The 20603-nt window shown below is 46.0% G+C and overlaps 1 protein-coding gene across 4 annotated transcripts in view; it reads right to left on the reverse strand.

Moving 5' to 3' along the window:
• Window positions 1-9154: 9154 nt before the first annotated feature.
• LOC146355965 (uncharacterized) overlaps window positions 9155-20603 on the reverse strand; it is a 66972-nt gene continuing 55523 nt past the window's right edge. For 3 of the 4 annotated variants that reach the window (XM_084831353.1, XM_084831356.1, XM_084831352.1), the window contains 2 exons: window positions 17148-17264; window positions 9155-12565 (listed from right to left, as the gene is read on the reverse strand). In XM_084831353.1, coding sequence (XP_084687479.1) covers window positions 11733-12565; window positions 17148-17264 — 950 coding nt within the window. In that variant the 3' untranslated portion in view covers window positions 9155-11732. The remainder of the gene's footprint in view (window positions 12566-17147; window positions 17265-20603) is intronic. The other variant, XM_084831355.1, reaches the window with a different exon arrangement.

The raw sequence follows: 20603 nt of genomic DNA on the forward strand, positions 1-20603 counted from the left end.
CCTGCTCCTGCGTGCCCACCAGCCTAACATCAGACCGTAGTGTGATGCGGAACATGGTCCTCTCTGAAGATCTCAGCTGGAGAGCTGTGACAGTTGGTCCCAGCCAGGTTGAAGGAGTGGATCCTGCTGGCCATCTCTTCTCCCTTTGGTGACCAATGTACATTGAGCAAGGGAACGGGTTAAGCAAAATCTCTTCTTGGAAACACGTTTATTTTACATAGGGGGAGATGAGGCGGGGGAAGCCCTGCTGAAGACCACCCCCATGAAGGCTCCTTCTCCCTCAACTGTCACCATCACCAGCCATTCCAGCAAGCTGAGCTGAGGAGGAAGAGAAGGAGAGCAGGGTCATTTGATCAGCCCGGCTGAAAAACTTAAAGTGCAATCCTATGCAAGTTTAGACAGGAAAAAAGCCTACAACTCCCAGCATGCCCCAGCCAGCAGGATCCCCCCCTTCAGCCTGGCTGGGACCAACTGTCACGACTCTCCAGCTGAGATCTTCGGAAAGGACCATGTTCCACATCACGCTACGGTCTGATGTTAGGCTGGTGGGCACACAGGAGCAGGTCTTCTCTGTGGTGGCTCGTTCTACGTTTTGGAACTACATCGTCTGAGTGGTGCGTCCATCTCTTTCCCCTCCTTCCAATGGATGGTGAAGACTTTTCCATTGGGCTTTTACTGAAAATGTATGTTGTTCTTGCTGTGCCTGATTCTGTATATCTCTTGTCGTTTTAGAATACTGTATATCACCCTTTTGGATATGACTAGATTCTGGCTGGGGCATGCTGGGAGTTGTAGGATTTTTTTCTGTCTAAACTTGCATAGGATTGCACCCTTAATCCCCCCCCCCATTCCCTCCCTATTCCTTTTTCCTTGTGGGTCATGTCTTTTTTAGATTGTAAGCCTGAAGGCAGGGACCATCTCGTTTTACTGATTATATGTAAGATGCTCCGGGCCCCTTTTTGGCCAAGGAGATGGATAAAAATACTTCAAGTAAATAAATACATCTTTGTGGCCCATCCCTCTTTGTCACATTTGTCGTTTTGAATGTATGAAAGTGTCCGTATACAATTTATTTTCTCTCTCTCTCTCTATCTGAGCTGCACTTTTTCTGATGGCTTCTATTGTATGTGAAAATGCTGTCTAGTTGTTCGTTTTCACTGAACAAGAGGGAGAAGCATCAGCAGGCAAGCACCCTCTGTCATGCTGGAGAGCCATGATATGATATGATATGATATTAATATAATTATTTCATTTCTATACCGCCCAATAGCCGAAGCTCTCATGACAACTTTAACATAACCCCCTGTTTCTACCGGAGATGAGAAACATCTCCTCTTGCGCGCCTCCTGCCCTCCAGCTACCAACTGTCATCACTGAAGCCACCAGACGGAGAGGAAGTGGCAGCCCTTCCATTGTGCTCAGTTGAATTACTGCCTGGTGGACTTTGCAACTAAGAATTGGTGCCTGGGTTTGCTTTTTCCTCCACTTGGAAGGCGGCAGGGACTGTCTTATTTCTGATCTCTATACGTCACTCTGAAAGCCTTTTACAGCTGAAAAAGCAGGGTAAAAATGCTTTGAGTAAAGAAATTTACCCCTTTCCCATGGATTGTTTGGTGGTTTCCCAATTTTTGCTTCTGTGCAGTTTTTCCCCACATTCTAGAAGGTTGAAACATTCTCCTAAGGTTTAGTTACTGGCAGTAAAGCTTTAAGCCAACTTCTTTTTGTGTATTTTTGGCCCCACCCATTTGCCTTTGGTCCCACTCCCTGTTTGGTCCCACCCACCTGAGAGCTTCTCCAAAACTGTCTCCAGCCCTCTGGATGAAAGACGTTCCTCACTCCTGACATATTTTTATTTTAATCACATTTCATTTTAATTAAAATTTATTTTTATTTTTAATCACAAGAAATTCAGCCCTAGTGTTCAAGTCAATGATTTTGCCTAGTGTTCTCACAAACTATACAGAGAAGGCCAAACAGATATTCATTAATTCCACGATTCCCCGCCCATCCACCATACCTGACCTCTTCCCAAGACAATATAATTTTTAATGGCTTCACCAACCAAATAGTATGCCCATTTGTTCACAAAATACATACATCACAAAATAAGGAGATGTAATTTAAATAAATGATTTGAATCACTTCGATTTAAGTCAGCCCACCTTGATTTGCCGGGTTTAATCTGAGCCAGGGGCTTGGATTTGGCTGCTCTCACCTCAGCCTTTTTTTGATCTCAGGCTCAGCCCATGCAAAATGTGAAGAAATAATAGAAGGAAAAATGTACCTCTGTGCATAGGCTGAGTGCGAGGCCCACACTCCTGAATAAACTCCACAGCCAACTCCCATCTATACATCAAGGATGGGAAAGTACTTCCATAGCAAAGGACATGGTTGGTTGCTGGGCAGGCTTGTTGCCAAGGGCCCAAAATCTATCAACCCCAGAGGGAGAAGGCCCAAACCAACCAGCTAGAATACTTTCTACTGGGTAATTATACTTTCTGTTAGTCTGTCATAACCCCTTGTGCCATTTTTACTTAACTAGCTCCATTGGAAAGGGGGAGAGTAACACATCCCTCTCTTTTATTTTTATTTTTTAATTTGCAAAAACAGGGTGGCCAGATGCAGAAGAAAGCAGTCTTCCTGCAGTTGGAAGCATTGTGCGGAGAAGGGAAAGTTGGCAGGGACTGCATGTCACTTCTTTAAAAAATGTGATGTTCCATCTTTTCTTCCGAATGTAATTTGAGGTGGTGAGTTTCAGAGGACAGTATTAAAACTAGGAGGGCAGATGTAAAGGAGGATAGGGCTCCTGCACATTTAATACTTTTATAAGAGGGAATTTCAGCAGGTGTAGTCTCTCATGCAGGTGACACCTGTTGAATTTTCCTCTTCTACACAACTGTGAAAGGTGCAAGAGTCCTGTTCTTTACATGTGGTCACCCAAGTTCAGCCTTCCTTAACTTGGTGCCCTTCAGATGTGTTGGAGTACAACTCCCACCATCCTGCAGGAAAAGCCCATCTAGCCAAGAGTCCTGTTTTCCACAGTGGCCAAACAAGATGCCTGTGGTAAGAAGAAGCTCACAAACGGCGTCAGGGCCAGCCAGCCCTGCTATGCAGCAGGATGAAGAAGCCTGCTGCAGGTGGCACCATGATGGGGGGGCAGGCAGTATTATTATTTATATCCTGCCTTTTCCCCAATACTGGGACTAAAGGGGCAGTAGATGAAGGCAGGGATTGCACTCTGAATGGTGCAGGGAGCAAGTCATTTTCAAATGTGAGTGCTGGCCCACATTTTGTGGCCCAAACCAAAGGACAAGATGGCACCTCATGCCCCCCCCCCCCACATAGAGGGCTTAGGGAGCACAGAGTGGAATGGGGCTCAGATGGATTGGCTGGGGGGGCTCTGGTCATCCACCCCCCCCAGCACCCCAGTATCTGCTGTCTGAGGTGGCTACCTCAATCTGCCTAATGGTAGGGCTGGCCCTGTATATCCAAAAAACAGACACTACCTGTTACCTTCCATCCACCCATGGAATCCTTTCCTTGAAGAAACCCCAGGCTCTGGCTAAGGACAATATTGAACTAATGAAATGTGTGATTACTAATGAATTCCCTGTACTCCTTGGACTACTTGTTATGTTTGTTTGATTGTAATGTTACGAAATCATTACTTGTATGATTCTATATGTTGGCTGTAGCAGGAGCAGGAACACCATTACACTCATAAAGCCCACTGACAGGTATCCCTTTCTTCTCATCCATGTGGGAACAAATGATACTGCCAAGTGGAGCTACGAAGAAATCACGTCAGACTTTGAAGCTTTGGGAAGGAAACACAAGAACTTTGGGGCCCAGATAGTTTTCTCATCCATCCTTCCAGTAGTTAGAAGAGGGATAGAAAGGCGAAGAAAAATACTCCGGGTAAGTGACTGGCTAAGAAGGTGGTGCCGGCGTGAGAGATTTGGATTCTGAGACCATGGGCTATACTTCCTGGAAGATGGATTGTTGGCAAGGGATGAGTTGCACCTCACAAAGGCTGGGAAGAATGTGTCACAGCATGAAGAACTTCATCAGGAGGGCTTTAAACTGAATCCTATGGGGGAGGGAGACGTAAAGTTGGGGGTAACAATGGACGAAGGCTCACGCACCACAACGGAGAAAACAGTTCTAATAGCACCCAATAATAGTCTTCAGAAACATGTAGGAAGAAAGCCAGACTATAAAGCACATGGTCTTCAATGTCTATATACTAATGCCCAGCATATGGGAAACAAGAAGAACGAACTTGAACTCTTAATACCGGAAGGAAATTCTAAAGGCACAATTACAAACAATTCCAACAAGAAGAAAAGGTGGAAGACAACAGAAGAAGCCAACGTGGCTTCACAAAAAGCTTAGAGATGACTTGAAAACAAAAAAGGACACATATAGGAAGTGGAAGGAAGGCCAAGCAACAAAGGAAGAGTACAGGCAGGTAGCACAGAATTGCAGGGATGGCGTCAGGAAGGCTGAAGTTGAGAACGAACTGAGGTTAGTGAGGGATGCAAAAAGCAACGAAAAGGCTTTCTTCAGATACGTGCATAGTAAAAGACAGAGGAAAGAAATGGTGGCTCAGCTATTAAATAAGGATGGCAAAATGATAACAGATAATGAAGAAAAGGCAGAGGTGCCCAATTCCTACTTTGGCTCAGTCTTCTCCTGAAAGAGGGCCAATGAGCTCCTGGCAAAGGCGAAGTACAGGCTGAAGGGGAAGGATTGCAGCTTGAGATCAACAGGCATATGGTCAAGGAACACCTGATTACTCTGAATGAGTTCAAATCTCCAGGGCCAGATGAACTGCACCCTAGAGCAATAAAGGAACTGGCAGAAGAACTCTCAGAACCACTGTCTATTATCTTTGAGAAATCATGGAGGATGGATGAAGTGTCAGAAGACTGGAGGAGGGCTAATGTCCCTATCTTCAAAAAGGCCAAAAAGGAGGAACCTGGGAACTACAGACCAGTCAGCCTGACATCAATCCCTGGGAAAATTCTGGAGCAGATTATAAAGCAATCCATCAGTAAGCACCTTGAAAATAAGGCAGTGATTACTCGAAGCCAACATAGATTTGTCAAGAACAAATCCTGCCAGATGAATCTGATCTCATTTTTTGATCAGGTAACCTCCCTTGTGGACTGTGGGAATGCTGTGGTCATCATATACAGTACCTCCACTTCAGCAAAGCTTTCGACAAAGTGCCCCATGTTAGCCTGATTAGCAAACTAGCTCAAAGTGGGCTAGATGAAACAACGATCCGGTGGATCCACAGTTGGCTACAGAATCAGACTCAGAGTGCTGATCAATGGGATCTTCTCAAACTGGGGAGACGTAATGAGAGGGGTACTGCAGGGCTTAGTCCTGGGCCCAGTGCTCTTCAACATTTTTATTAATGACTTGGAGGAGGAGGTGCAGGGAATGCTGATCAAATTTGCAGATGACACATAATTGGGTGGGATAGCTAATACCCTGGATGACAGAAACAGAATTCAAAGTGTTCTTGATAGGCTGGAGCACTGGGCAGAAAGCAACAGAATGACATTTAATAGGGATAAATGCCAAGTTCTGCACCTAGGGCAAAGAAACCAAATGCACAGTTGCAAGATGAGTGATACTTGGCTCAACAAGACTACAAGCGAGAAGGATCTTGGAATTGTTGTAGATCACAAGCTGAATATGAGGCAACAATGTGATGTGGCTGCAAAAAAGGCAAATGCTATTTTGGGCTGCATTAATAGAAGTATAGCTTCCAAATCCTGTGAAGTACTAGTTCCCCTCTACTCAGCACTGGTTAGGCCTCATCTGGAGTACTGTGTCCAGTTCTGGGCACCACACTTTAAGAAGGATGCAGACAAACTGGAGAGGGTTCAGAGGAGGGCAACGAAGATAATCAGGGGACTGGAAACAAAGCCCCATGGGGAGAAATTGAAAGAACTGGGCATATTTAGCCTTGAGAAGTCTGAGGGGAGATATGATAGCGCTCTTCAAGTACTTGAAAGGTTGTCCCAGAAAGGAAGGCCAGGATCTCTTCTTGATCATCCCAGGGTTCAGGACACAAAATAATGGGCTCAAGTGACAGGAAGCCAGATTCCAGCTGAACATCAGGAAAAACGTCCTGACTGTTAGAGCAATACGACAATGGAACCAATGACCTAGGGAGGTGGTGGGCTCTCCCACACTGGAGGCATTCAAGATGAAGCTGGACAGCCATCTGTCTGGGATGCTTTGACTTAGATTCCTGCACTGAGCAGGGGGTTGGACTTGATAGTCTTATAGGCCCCTTCCAACCCTACTATTCTATGATTCTATGATTTGGCCTCCACTTCAGGCAGCTAAATGTCTTGGGATGACAGCACTGACAGCTCTCTCCTGCTGTTGTTCACCAGCCCCTGGTATCCAGTGGCATAGAGTGGCCATGTGACCTACAAAGGACATTCCTCTATTGGAAGGTATCCTCTATTTGAAGGGCTGGCTGTCCAGTGCCAGTCTGGTTTAAAGATGAAGAGAGAGCCTTGACGTTGGCCACCAACAGCACCTTAACAGCAGACTGAGCAGGCACAGAAATCAACTAGTCACAGTCTTCCCAGCAATGGTGAGGTGCATTTCATTTGTAATTAAATTATAGTAATTATTTCTAAATTTGCACCTATACATACCCATTAGCACAGGGGTGGAGAACCTCTTTCAGCCTGAGGGCCAAATTCAATTGCAGAGAAGCTCTCAGGGGCTGCATTCCAGTGGTGGATGGGGCTGAAGGCAAAAGGGGTGGGGCCAAATTACAAAAAAATACCAGCTTATTGTAGTTTAAAGCTTTTACTGCCAGTAACTAAGGGCTTCTCCACCCAGAACTTTCATCCTGCTATGGAGATTGGTTACTCATGGAAGTTTGTGGGTCATTTAGATGATGTCATCAACCTCCAGGGCATCTCCTCCACTAAATGACCTTTATTCCATTTTTTAAAAGATCGGAGATAATGAGCTATCAAATACAGCGCTTGAGTTCCCTCGTGAAAAAGGAAAAGCCGCAATAAGAGGAGCTAGACCACTGCGCCATCTAGAGGCTGTATAATAAAACATATGGAAGACTCAGATCAGGGGGAGAAGGAGCGGGGAAGGGGAGAAGGAAGCGCGTGTAAAGGGAGGCTATCATGATCCTGCATTTAAAATGAAAGCAGAAAGCCCCCTTTTCAATGCAGGATTTTAGGCTGGTGTAGAGATGCTCTAAGCCTTAGGAGAGCTATTTCAACATTTTAGAATGAGAAAAAAAACTGCACAAAAGTGAGGAAACCACAAAATGATTGGTGGATGTGGGAAAGGGGAAGAGGCCAGGGAACACGGCGTAACCATCTGAGGATCTCTGAAAGCCGAATTAGAAGCCCAGGAGGGCTGGATTTGGCCCACAGGACTGAGATTTCCCACCCCTACATTAGCACATGCCAATTTTATGTAAATCGGCATGCTTTTGGGGGGGGTGCATGTGTGTGTTTCCTCTTTTTTGACCATGTGTAAGTGGCCACCCTAATCCTGCCTCTGAAGACAAGGGTCCCATATGGCTTCGGTCACAATAGCATTGTTGTTGGGGAAAACATTGCAAGGTGAAACTCTTTAAGAACATAATGCTGCCTTTTATGCAAGTCTTCAAGGAACAGGAGCTCTCTCAGTGTTTGCACTTAGCAACCCAATGACCTGGCTCAAACGACTCGACAGCCCACAGGTTAAACCCATGGTTTGTTGTTGGGTTAACCGCTGGATTGTTTAGCCCCTAAACAACCCAGCCTTCTGGGTTTGGATCATATACATAGCAACCTATGACAGAGCAGATTGTGGATTGCTGAATAAAAGCTCTCTCCCCCTCGTCCCTGACAGCCCATGGGTTGTTTATCTCCTGGGCTGTTGTTACGTGCGGACCAGACCAATGTGTACAGGAGTGAATTTTGGGTAAAGTGAACCTGTTTGGGATTCTTTGGGTGTTTGGAATACCATATCTCTCTTGGACGTTGAGAAACTGGTAGACTTTGGAAGAAGGGCCATTGAGGGTGTCTTTAGAACATAAGAACATAATAAGAGCCATGCTGGATCAGACCAAGGGTCCATCTAGTCCAGCATTCTTTTCACACAGTGGCTAACCAGTTGTTGACCAGGAACCCACAAGCAGGGTGTGAGTGCAACAGCACCCTCCCACCCATGTTCCCCAGCAACTGGTGTACATAGGCCCACTGCCTCTGGTACTGGAGGTAGCACATAGCCATCAAGACTAGTAGCCATCAATTAGCCTTTTCCTCCAGGAATTTGTCCAACCCCCTTTTAGAGCTATCCAAATTGGTGGCCATCAGTACATCCTGTGGTAGTGAATTCCATAGTTTAGCTATGCGCTGTGTGAAGAAGCCCTTCCTTTTATCTGTCCTGAATCTCCCACCAGTCAGCTTCATAGGATGACCCCACTGGGTTCTAGTATTTTGAGAGAGGGAGAAAAATGTCTCCCTATCCACAGTCTCTACACCATGCATCATTTTGTAGACCTCTATCATGTCTCCCCTTACCCTCCTTTTTTCCAAGCTAAACATTTCCAGTTGTTGTAACCTTCTTTCATTGGGAAGATGCTCCAGCCCCTTTATCATTTCAGTTTCCCTTTTCTGCACTTTTTCCAGCTCTACAATACCTTTTTTTTAGGTGTGGTGACCTCTTTCTAAAGCACCCTCCAAAACCTGGAGCCGGCACGGCGACCCTTGCTGGAATGTAGGCCTCAGCAAATGCCCAGTGATGTCAACTGTTAGCTCCAAGGGCATGAGAAAGATGCAAAATATCCTGTAATGTGATAAGCAAAATTGAGGACTATGGAAGATTAAGAAGCTGATGTCATTTGTAGTTAAGTGATAGAAAAGAATTCCAGCGTCCTCTCAGAGAAGGTCCCTCTGCCTGGTTTGGGGGGATCCCTCCCCCCCTCACATCGCAGCTCACTCCGTTCAGCAGGGTCTCTTGACTCTATGTAGCATGGGAAGGAGGGAGTGGGGAAGTCCACTTCCGCCAGCACAGTTGATCTAGCTGAAATCTGGGTCCAACCCCTTAGTTTCTCTGCTACTGCAATAGCTTCCATCCCAGCTTACAAAAACAGGCAATAAGGACACCACACCGCTAAATATTGGGATCCGAAAGCTTTATTGACAAAAAACAATTGTGTGCCTTCACAAAGGCAAAATGAAGAGGCAGTGTGCTTGTCCACCAGGGTTACAATCCAATAAACAAAGTGGGTAAGTTTCATTAGCATCTTACTACTGCCACAATTTACACAGAGGAGGCTTCAGCAGCTGACACCCCCGCCCCCCCAACACCCAATTCACATCAGGGGGAGAAAAAAGTTTACAATTAAAATACATTTCCATTTTTCCTACCACAAATAATACAACAACAACCCTTTATTTTTTCTCAGATATACATGAATACAAAAGCACTCAACCCGACCGAAAGGGATCATAGTACAAAACCTAAAACATTTCATTACACCCCAACATGCCACGTCTTTTTTCTACCCCCCAATTCACAACTCCTAGCCCAGAATGGCCCCCAACTGAGGCAGAATCTTCCCTGACCGAGTCTGCTCCATGAGCCATGGCTCTTCAGCCTGGCGGGGAAAAAGCCCATAATAAATGCTAACCCAGCCAGGCCCTCCATATCAAAATAGGAAGTATTTGCATCCCCTGGTTAACAAATCATTTTCTCTCCTTATAATCAAGTAAAGGGAAATGAATACATCATCTTTCTAGTGCTTACATTTAGCATATTTGATTCCCTGTTAACACATTACTATGACAGCTATTGTTGTTATTTTATGTAGTGCCAGCAGTATACATGGCAGGTTACAGAGTAATATAAGCAACCCTGTCCGCCCGTCCGCCCCCCCCAGCCCCAGCTGCAACTCAACTCTCCACCCCAAGGAGCTTACAAACTAAATTTCAGTGAGGGGGCGGGAATGCAAAAGGAGAAGGAAGAGGAGTAAGAGGTGAGAATAGCCCAGGATTAGGGAGGCCACGTAGGAATCACCAAAGAAGTGGAAATGCATCACCAAAAAAGGGGACTGAAGGGGACAGTGATTTGAGTAATATTTTCATATGCTAATATATATATGGAGAGATGAACGTTTAGGAATGATTATTATAATTCAAATAGAAATGCAACACACCCCACTGTAGTGTGAAAGACTGTGACCAGGTGGCCTGTGTGACTCCCTTTTCAGCCTGCTGCCCATGTGCTAACTCTTGATGGGTAACAGTTCTTATGGTTCATTATCTTTAAACTGGAGTTAGATGGGGCAGCCCTTCAAAATAAAGGACACATTCAAATAGAGGACACCCTACGGATGAGTATGAGTAAATGTAGTGGACGTGTTTCATTTGGGGGGGTGAGGGCCACACTAGCAGTGAGGGGAGAACCCCACGTGTTATTCACTTATCTGTCCTGTTCATGTATACAATCTATAAAGTGAGTGTGTGTGGAGGACGGCAGGTTAGGAGGATCTGCTTTTAACGTCGAGAGAGGCATGCTTCCCCACTGTACCTCCCTGCGGTTCATCATCCCAACTTCTTCCCTGCCCTTCTCTGGCTAGCTCCAACATCAGAAGTGAGCCAGGCTGGAAAGATAAAGGTAAAGCTAAAGAGAGCAGGACTCACCCATGTTACCCTTTTGGTGTTAAAATTAGACCTGCCTCATACAGACACTTCATACATGAAAGGGGCAAACAGAGATGGCTGCCCCCAGCATAATGTAAACAAAGATGGCTTCCACCAGTATGTCTACTTTAGCCCTGAGAGGTTAAATCTTAATGGACAGGGGTTTTGAGGTTGATACCACATAGGTGTTTTGGCCAAGGGCAGGGGCAGTGAGGAAGAATATTCAGAATCTGAAGGGGGCTGATGAATTTGGGTTTGGTCAGGTTGGGGGAGTGGATGCCAAAGGCAGGGACAGAAATTAAACCCTGGGAATGGAACAGGCTTCCAATTATATGGAACTGCTCATCCCCACCTTAAAACAATCCCACTCCTCTCCTTAACTAGAGGGGAGAGAGTTTAATATATCGAGCATTTCATTCTACTGGGGGGTCTTTTGTAGCAATGCAAAATCTAAGAACTATAATCTACTGTGAGCTAGTTACAGACAACTACAATGAAGGCTAGTCACCCTCACTAACCTGTAGTTTAAGTTGGTTGGAGGTGCCACATGTCTAAACTTCACAAAAAACAATTGGCAGATTTTAGAGTGTAAATTCCTATGAGGCAGGGACCTGTGGTTTCTTTGTTTTGTTTTTTGCTAGTGGTTTCTGCTTATGAAACTTTGCAAAATGCCATCTTTCCTCATGGCAAATAATAACAATAATGGTACACAACAGCCAAAAGGTAAAGAGTGGAAGCAGATAACTGGCAAATGTCAAACATGCCACTTCACTTTTGATTAAACAGTTTTAAAATCCCTTGCTCATTATGGAGGTCTTCTGTGTTTTGTAAATAACATGAGTGGAATATATTAAATCCGTATAGGACTGGGCATTACAGTATTTATGGTCATCATACTAATGATAACAATAATGAACTCAAAATTTTGTGGCCTATTACAAAGCTCATGTGGTATTAACAAGGTTTACCTCCCCACATGAGCTTCTCCCATGTGTAACAAGATGGACTTTTCTCATTCTTCAGGCATAAACTGTGTTAATATCCTAGATGAATTCTCTGGTGTCTTAGTAATTTCTCCTTAACTGTAAAGTTTTTCCCACAGTCAGGGCATTTGTAAGGTTTTTCCCCTGTGTGAACTCTCTGATGTTGAATCAACTTATCTTTCCGATAAAACTTTTTCCCACACTTAGGGCATTCATGCACTTTCTCACCGGTGTGGATCCTCTGATGTCTCAACAAGTTTGTTCTCTGATTGAAGCATTTCCCACACTGAGGACATCCAAATGGTTTCTCTCCGGTATGGATTATCTGATGTACCATTAACGTTCCTCTAGAAATGAAGCTTTTCCCACACTCGAGACATTCATGAGGGCTCTCTCCTGTATGGATTTTCTGATGTCGAATAAGCTTAGACCTCGGATGGAAACTTTTCCCACACTCAGAACAGTCGTATGATTTCTTTCCTGTTTGGATTCTCTGGTGTGTAGCAAGACATGCTTTTTGCTGATTGTTTCCCCCCGATACAGGACTTGCATAGTGGTCCTCTCCAGTATGTTTTGTAACAATTCCTAATCTGTAGTTGCACTTTCTACCAAACTTGGAGACCAAGAGCTTTTTTGGCCTAGAGTGCATTGTGGAGGTTTCACTCATGGCCGTTGTAAGACCTCCTGAGAACTTACTGGAGACTTCCTCTCCCTCCCCTGGCTTCCTCCCCTGTTCCCCATTGAACTCACATCTTTGCTCATAAATTGCTGCTGTCACAGGCATGTTCCACTGATAAATTTCTGCTAATGTGCTGCGCATTTCCTCTGGCAAAGCCTCTCCCTGCTGAGAGTTCTTCATCTTGATCACACTTCTCTTTTCATTACCTGAAGAGACAGAGAGAGGAATTTTGTCCATGCTCTGGTCACCTCTTATTTATAGTCCTGTAACCTCTTCCTTGCTGGCCTTCCCTTCTGCCCTCTCCCCTCTCCAGCTGATTCAGGGGGGTTCTTTGCAAGACACATCTATCTCTACTGTCTCTATGATCTTCTCACCTTTCTTTCTCATTATATCCAGGGCTGTGTTTACTCGGAGCTAAAAAGTGAAAATCAACCTCCTGCAGAAAGATGATTGCTCAGATCCCCCTGAATTGTGTGACTTGTACAAAGTGTGCAAGTCAAGAAACTGTGTCTATTTCAGCATACTTTACACCACTGATTGTAGTTTGCTAACCAAGCCATGTGCCTACTTTCCCTCGTCATGCAAAATCTATTGCACTTCTGGTAATTATTGGAACGGGCAAGGATCTATGTAAAGGGCTGAAGACCAGACCTGCTGGGATCAGTGGTGCAGTTAGGGCTGGACCTTGGATTTAAAGTCCTGCCCCCCCCCAAATGACCACCCAAAGAGCAGCAGGTGATGGGGCAGTGGTGAACAGGCTCAGCATTAGCACCTGGCCTGGCCTGGGCAAGCCAGGGTGCACCTGGGCTGGCATTGCTCACTGCAGTACCCTTTCTTCTTCTCTTTGAAAGCATTTTATAGCCAGGAGGCAGCAGGCCCAAGTGTGTTTAGCCACAGAAGCAAACTCCCTTTTATTCCAGTAGTCACGATTTAAGTGAGTTTAAAACATGAAACTGCACATGCTCAGAGTAATAATAATAATAATAATAATTTTTAAATCATGGTTGGCAAAGAGTTGTGGTGGTTTGCTCTAACATACCAGGAATGTAGCAGCAGTTGTGAAGCATGAAGAGAAATGTTAGTTGTGTGCTTCACACAGGGCTGGCGTCAAGGGTAGGCATGGTTGGGCACCTGCTGAGGGCCCGCACCAGCAGGGGCCCACTAGATTTGATCCTCCTCTTTACCACTGCAACGTGCTTGTTCACCTGCTTCTGGCTCTAGCCAATGGGGGTGGCAAGAAGGAGGAGCAACAGATGCCATGGCCTACTTGGTCACTTGTTTTCTGCCTGCAAAGCAAGGAAGTGGTACCAATGATGAAGAGGAGGAGGAGGAGGAAGAGCAAGAGCAGCTGGTGACACCGGTGGTAGGAAGGTAAACTCACCGAGGGCGGGAGCCCATTGAGGGTGTCTTGCCCAAGGGCCCCCAAAAACCTGGGAATGGCACTGGCTGCACCACTAAAGCAATGCACATGGTTGTCTAAAGGGTCTCAAATGCCCCAGCTGCAGCACTAGCTGGGATCCATTCTGCTGTCTACACAGCACTGCTTCCCTGTTGAAAGGGGCAAAGGCTATGTTTACCTACCCTCAAACGTAAAACCTGGCCATTTTGCTTGGTCAAGTAACCAAAGATTTCTGGCCTCGTTCCAAGTTTCAGCAACCTCTACAAATGTCCAGCATTCCTTGGAAAAAAGTAACGACAGGACTAAGACTGCATTTAATGAGGCGGCCTGATCCCAAACATGTCGCTCCGGGCCAAACTGCATGAGATGGCATTCACACAATTAGCAATTGCACAAGTGCCTTTTTAAAAGTGAACTGACTTGAGACTCTGGCAGCAAACTTTTGTGCCCCCCGCCCCCACCTCTCCCTAATTCTCCTGTAGAAGCAACCTCTCTCTAGTTTTTCTTCTCTAATCAAATCAGCTCTCGGTGGGAAGCTTCCAGCACACTTTCAGGGCACTTGTATGGTTTCTCTCCTCTGTGAATTCTGCCATGCTGGCTGGTAATGGTCAATGTTGGCTGGGGATTATCGGGGTCATAGTCAAACACATCTGGAGGCAAATCAGTTTTCAAAAGGAAACCATTCAAATGTACCATCTAATGTGCTTTCTCACCACAAGCAAATTCCACAGAGGACATCCGTATTGTTTCTTCAGTGTGGATTTCCAGACGCCTTATTAATGCTTCCTCCCACCCCAAAAATGTTTATTGGGTTTCTTTATTTTATGGCTGTTCTGATGTCTGATGAAATTATCCCTCCAACTGAAGTTTCTCCCACACTCAAGAACATTCGTATGGTTTCTTGCCTGTTTGGATTCTCTTATGCTTATCGAGAAACTTTTTTTTGGCTGGAATTTCCCCCCTGATCTGGGCATTTCAGAGTAGTCCTCTTGAGTATTTCATAACAACTCCATTCTACAATGCTTGGAGCTTAAGGGCTGTTTTCCAGAGAGTCCACTGTGGAGGTTTTAACATAGGAAGCTCTAAGTCGATGTGGGCTGCGTGTGTCCCTCGGTCTGCTTTGTAGTCACTGCTACCCCCAAATTTGCTGTGGGGTGGGAAGAACCAGCGTTTCTTCTTTAAAACAAGGCACATAGTGGGGATGCAGCCCCACGGTGGAAGCTGTGCATTCCTTTTCTAAGGCCCTCTGCAACTTTCAGCCTCTCCTTATGCTGGCTTCTTCTCTGGACTCACATCTTGGCTTATGACTTTCAATGGTCACAGGAATATCCTCTCATGATATTTCTGCTAATGTCTTTTGTGTTTCCATGGGCCTCGTTTCTTCCTTTTGAGGCTTTTTCTTTCTTGGTATGACTTCTCTTTGTATCACCTCACGAGATGGTGGCATTTTGGTCACCTCTGTTCCCAGATTACTGCAGCCTCCCTCTTGTTGCTCTCTTTTCCAGCTGATTTAGGTTGTTTCTGCTAAAACTCATATTTCTTCCTTGTTTGTGTGATTTTGTTACTCCTGTCTATATATCCAGACCTTTTTGTGAACTAAATTGTGAAAACCAAAATTTAGCAGCAAGGTAATCACCCTAATTTCCTTGAATTGTACGACCAGACCTGGGCAAAAAAGGCAAATCAAGTCAATGTACCTATTCCCATTCGTAGTGCGAAATGTGTTGCCGCTCTGATTTGGGGAAGGGGGAAGGACCCAGGACTGAATATTCTGAAGACTGAATATACTGTCGCATTCCATTCTATGGGTCACACCCATTGTGGCAAATGGCACAAGGGCTTAATTAAACCAAGGCTTTGTGCTTTGCAAGGCAACCACAGACCTCTACTACTCTCACAAGAAATTTCCAGGGTGCCTTGGTGAGAAAGCAATGACAGGAACAAGGGTTTAAAATTTGATTTGCAGTCTGATCTCAAGCATTTTTAGTTACCAGGCTGCCATCCCTTCTACACACTTACTTGGGAGTGACTCACTGAAGGCAGTAGAAATACATAGGATTCTGGCACACATCCTACTAAATTTGATGGGAACTACTTTGGAGTAAGTATACACAGGGTCACAGCCCCTTTGATGTACAATCTGACTACTCTCCTAGTATTCTAGGTGTCAACAACTCTGGATGCCTGAGTCCAATCCAGCCCCCTGCGGGATGCATCCTGGCCATCCAGCTGCCAATTTAGGTGGTAATTGTAAATAGGTTTGGAGGAGATGACATACACGGCAACAGAACCTACTGACACTGGACCATTTTAGGGGGTGGGTGAGGGAGTTTAGCCGACGGCCCACCATTCCTCACCCACTTCTCGAAGTGGCCCAATAGTAAAAAATATACATTAATCCCTGACTGGGAGAGTAGAAGCAATGTCCATGTCGTTCCTGGATGCTCTGATTCAAAGGGCTGGCCCTACCATTAGGCAGAGCGAGGGAGCCACCACAGGCAGCAGTTGCTGAAGGGTGAGTAGCAACCGTGAGATGTTGGGAGAACAGAGCTGTGTGTGCCTGTGGCCTGCCTTGAGCCCCTTAAGCTATCCTGCTGGCCTCAGGTTCAGTGGAGGCTGCTAGCCCATCATCAGTGTGGAAGTATGACTGATCTGCCAGTCCGCTCAGCTTCCTTACATGGAATGGGAGGGGTTGCCATCTTGTCCTTCACCTCAGGCAGCAAAGTGTCTTGGGCCAGCCCTGCCAATCAGTGCATTTTTCTTCCCATGCTTGGGACATTCATAAGGGCTTTGTCCCCTGTGAGTTCTCTGATGTCTGATCACTTTATCACTCCGAGAGAAGTTTTTCCCACATTCCCAGCATTGGAATGGTCTCTCTCCTGTGTGGGTTCTTTGATGACCAATCAAGTGTTGTCGCTTTATGAAGCCTTTCCCACACTGAGAACATTTGTAGGGTTTCTCTCCAGTATGGATTCGCAGATGCCTTGTTAAGACTCCTCTAGCAGTGAAACTTTTCCCACACTCCGGGCATTTGTAAAGTTTCTTTCCCGAGTGGCTGCTCTGATGACTCATCAAATTAGCTCGCAGAGAGAAGCTTCTCCCACAGTCAGGACATTCATATGATTTTTCTCCTGCTTGGATTTTCTGGTGTTTATCGAGGTGTAACTTTTGTTGCATGTTTCCCCCTGATGTGAGATGTTCATATTGGTCATCTTGCGAATCATGTTTCATAACAAGTCCTGACCTTCTACCATATTTGGAGACTACAGGCTTTTTTGCTCTGGACTGCATTGTGGACGTGTCAGTAACAGAAGCGCTAAGAGCCTCTGGGAGCTGGTGCGATCCACTCTCTCCCTCCACTGGCTCCACCCATTCCACATTGGACTCACATCTTTGCTCATGAATTGCTGCGGTCACCAGACTGTTCCACTGGGATAATTCTGCTAATGTCCCAATCTCGCCCTCCTGAGAGCTTCCCATCTCGATCTGACTTCTATTCCCGTCACCTGAAGAGACAGAGAGAGGAATTTTGTCCATGCTCTGATCACCTTTTGTCTAAATTACTGCAATCTCCTGGTTCCTGGCCTTCCTTCCTGCTGGTACCCTCTCCCTCCCTCTCCAGCAGATTCAGGCTACATCTGCTACACTAATCTTTTTCGTCCTTGGACGTGGTAAATTTTAGTTCTGGTAAATTGAGGGAATGTGGCCTGTTTAGATAACTCTTCCAACTTCTGCTAGTCATGCGGAAGGGGGAGGTAAAGGAATTAAGCCCTGCAACGTCATGAATGGCTGCAGAGGGGCAAGTGCCTGGACTCTGAGGCTAACGGGGGCCGCAAGGATGAGATTTGAGAAAACTGAATGAATTGGTCTTTGCTTACCCTTTAGTCTGGTCTAGGTTTGCCGTTACCCTCGGTTTAAAGAAACAGATATTAAATTTGCATATCAGTCTACATAACACTATTGTATTAGGGCAGCAGTTCCCAGTGTTTTAGGTTCAGTGGGCACATTTGGAATGAGTGTTGTGGGTGCTGTCACAAAATGGCTGCCATGGTAGGCATGGCTGGTCACAAAACGCTCATTTCCCAGAAGGCAAACTGGTGAGACTCAAAGAAAAGTAACTTGCCTGAGAATCTAAGTACAAGGCAGAAGTGGGGGGGCTGAGCTCAAAAACACTCTTTTGAACCCAAACAGAGATGGTGCTGGAGGGCAGCATTTTGCTTTGCAGCATGGCAGCCTCCCAGTTAAAACATAATTAAAAAATCTTAAAAAAAATCAGGAAGGGCAGGGAGCCTGGTGGGCACCAGAAGAAGTGTCTGTGGTCACATTGGTGTCCACGGGCACCACATTGGAGACCCCAGTATTAGGGACAGTGGCGGCTGGTGGCTCTGCGTTCTGTGGGGCTGTGAATCAATTCTGGATTTCAGTCAGAACCAGCCAGAACTCTAAAGGAGCTATCCAAGGTGCTGTCATATTTGGGGGATAGGATTCAGCACCTTGGATAGCTCCTTTAGAGTGCCGGCTGGTTCTGACTAAAGCCCAGAATGGATTCACCGCCCCACTGAAACTGGGGCCACCAGCCTCCACTGTTTAGGGTCATATCTTGGCTTGTTTACTTGAGTCACCTGGACAGAGGCATGTGTGTGTGTCTGTTCATGCACCTCACCCTGTGTGATCCTTGCTGGTTAAAGGAATCTGTAGCTGATAGGTCTCATATCCAATCCTTCCTCCCCCCAACCTCACAGAATCATAGAATAGTAGGGTTGGAGGGGGCCTACAAGGCCATTGAGTCCAACCCCCTGCTCAGTGCAGGAATCCAGGCCAGAGCACCCCTGACAGATGGCTGTCCAGCCTTGTCTTGAATGCCTCCAGTGTGGGAGAGCCCACCACCTCTCTCGGTAATTGATTCTATTGTCGTATTGCTCTAACAGTCAGGAAATTTTTCCTGATATTCAGCCAGAATCTGGCTTCCTGGAACTTGAGCCCATTATTCCGTGTCCTGCACTCTAGGATGATCGAGAAGAGATCCTGGCCTTCCTCTCTGGGGCAACCTTTCAAGTACATGAAGAGCGAAGTACTTCACTCCTTGAAGCCAGCCCTGTTGACCTGCCATTGATCACACCTGGCATCCCTGGTACGGGGGAAAACAACAAACCTCAGAACATACGGAATTTAAAACCCTCCATGAATCTGGCAAGTGTGCTTTGGGAAGCAACTCTGGGCCTCTAGCTTAGAGGGCAGGCCGTAGCTCAGCAGTAGAGCATCTGCTTTGCATGCAAAAGGTCCCAGGTTCAAAAACTGGCATGTCCAAGTACGGCTGGAAAAGACTCCAGTCTGAAACCCTGAAGACCTCCTGCCAGTCAGTATAGGCAATATTGAGCTAGAGGCTGTAGGCTGTAATGGGCTGGATGAAGGCCAATAAACTGAAGCTAAATCCTGACAAGACAGAAGGTCTGTGGATTGGTGGTTACCAAGTCCGGGAACTGGGTAAGTGACCTGTCTTGGATGGGGTTGCACTCCCTCTGAAGGAGCAGGTGCGTAGCTTGGGAGTACTCCTAGATCCATCCCTGTCACTGGAGACCCAGGTGGACTCTGTGGCTTGGAGTACTTGGGGCCAGCTTTGGCTGATCCACCAGCTACAGCCTTTCCTGGACAGGGATAACCTAGCCACAGTAATACACGCACTGGTAACTTCTTGATTAGACTACTGCAATGCACTTTATGTGGGGCTGCCCTTGAAGACGACTCGGAAGTTGGAGCTAGTGCAAAATACAATATTTGAGGGAGCGCCTCCCCCTATATATGCCTGCCTGAGCACTGAGATCTGTTGGAGGAGCCCTCCTCTGCGTCTCACCATTGCGAGACATACACTGTGGTGGGACGTGAGAGAGGGCTTTGTCTGCTGTGGTACCCTGGTTGTGGAACGTTCTCCCCTTCGAGGCCCGACTGGTGCAGACATTGGTTTCATTTTGGCGCCAAGTGAAAATGTGGCTTTTCACCAAAGCCTCTGAGGGCTAATTGAATTCCTGCAAGTTGCACATTGTTTTAACTATTTTATTGTTTTAGATTTTTAAATTGTATTAGCTTGCTTAATGGTTTAATATGTTTTAGCTGTTTAAATTATCTATTGTTTTGTACTGTTTAAATTTATTTTATCTGTACACCACCCTGAGATTTTAATGATATAGGGCGGGATACAAATGTTTTAAATAAAATAAAAATAATAGATGGACCAGCAGCACGACTCAGTAGAAGACAGCTTCCCATGTTCCAAGAGGTTTCATCAGCCTCACAAGACTGTAGTTTCCCCAGCATCCAAGAGTTCATATACTTTCTCTCCTTTATGGATTATCAGAAGTTAGTCAAAGTATTACTATTTACTGGAAGTCTTTCCTCCCCACCTACCCAGTCTGCAGTGATACCTTTAGCCCTGGACCTCAGGGCAGAAGTCTGCCCCCCCCCCCCCCGCAACCCTCCCAAGCAACTCCCAGAAACAGGTGACAGTATACCCTGCCAAAAAAAGAGACGCTTCCATAATGGCAGGCATACTGCTTTCCAAGCCAGCTGCAGCTATGTCCATTACCACCTTCCTTCCCCACAGTGCCTCTGGGCACACGTGACTGGAGCTGGCTTGCAGGCACTCACCTGAGCAACACACCTGCTGGTGTGATTTCTTTTGCCCAGGACCCCCTCCAGTGTGTAGCAGTATCTTTTCCCATACTTTCAGCACAACCTTAAGCGTGTTTACTCCAAAGTTAAGTTCCACGGTGCTCAGTAGGGCTGTAGCCTTTCAGATCAAGTCTCTGAGGTCAGTGAATAGTAGAGTATGTGCTTGACATGCAGAAGAT

The sequence above is a fragment of the Heloderma suspectum genome, chromosome 2 (genome assembly GCF_057233095.1).
Source record: "Heloderma suspectum isolate Gila_16-S chromosome 2, 16-S_ref, whole genome shotgun sequence".
In the NCBI taxonomy this organism is placed as follows: domain Eukaryota; kingdom Metazoa; phylum Chordata; class Lepidosauria; order Squamata; family Helodermatidae; genus Heloderma; species Heloderma suspectum.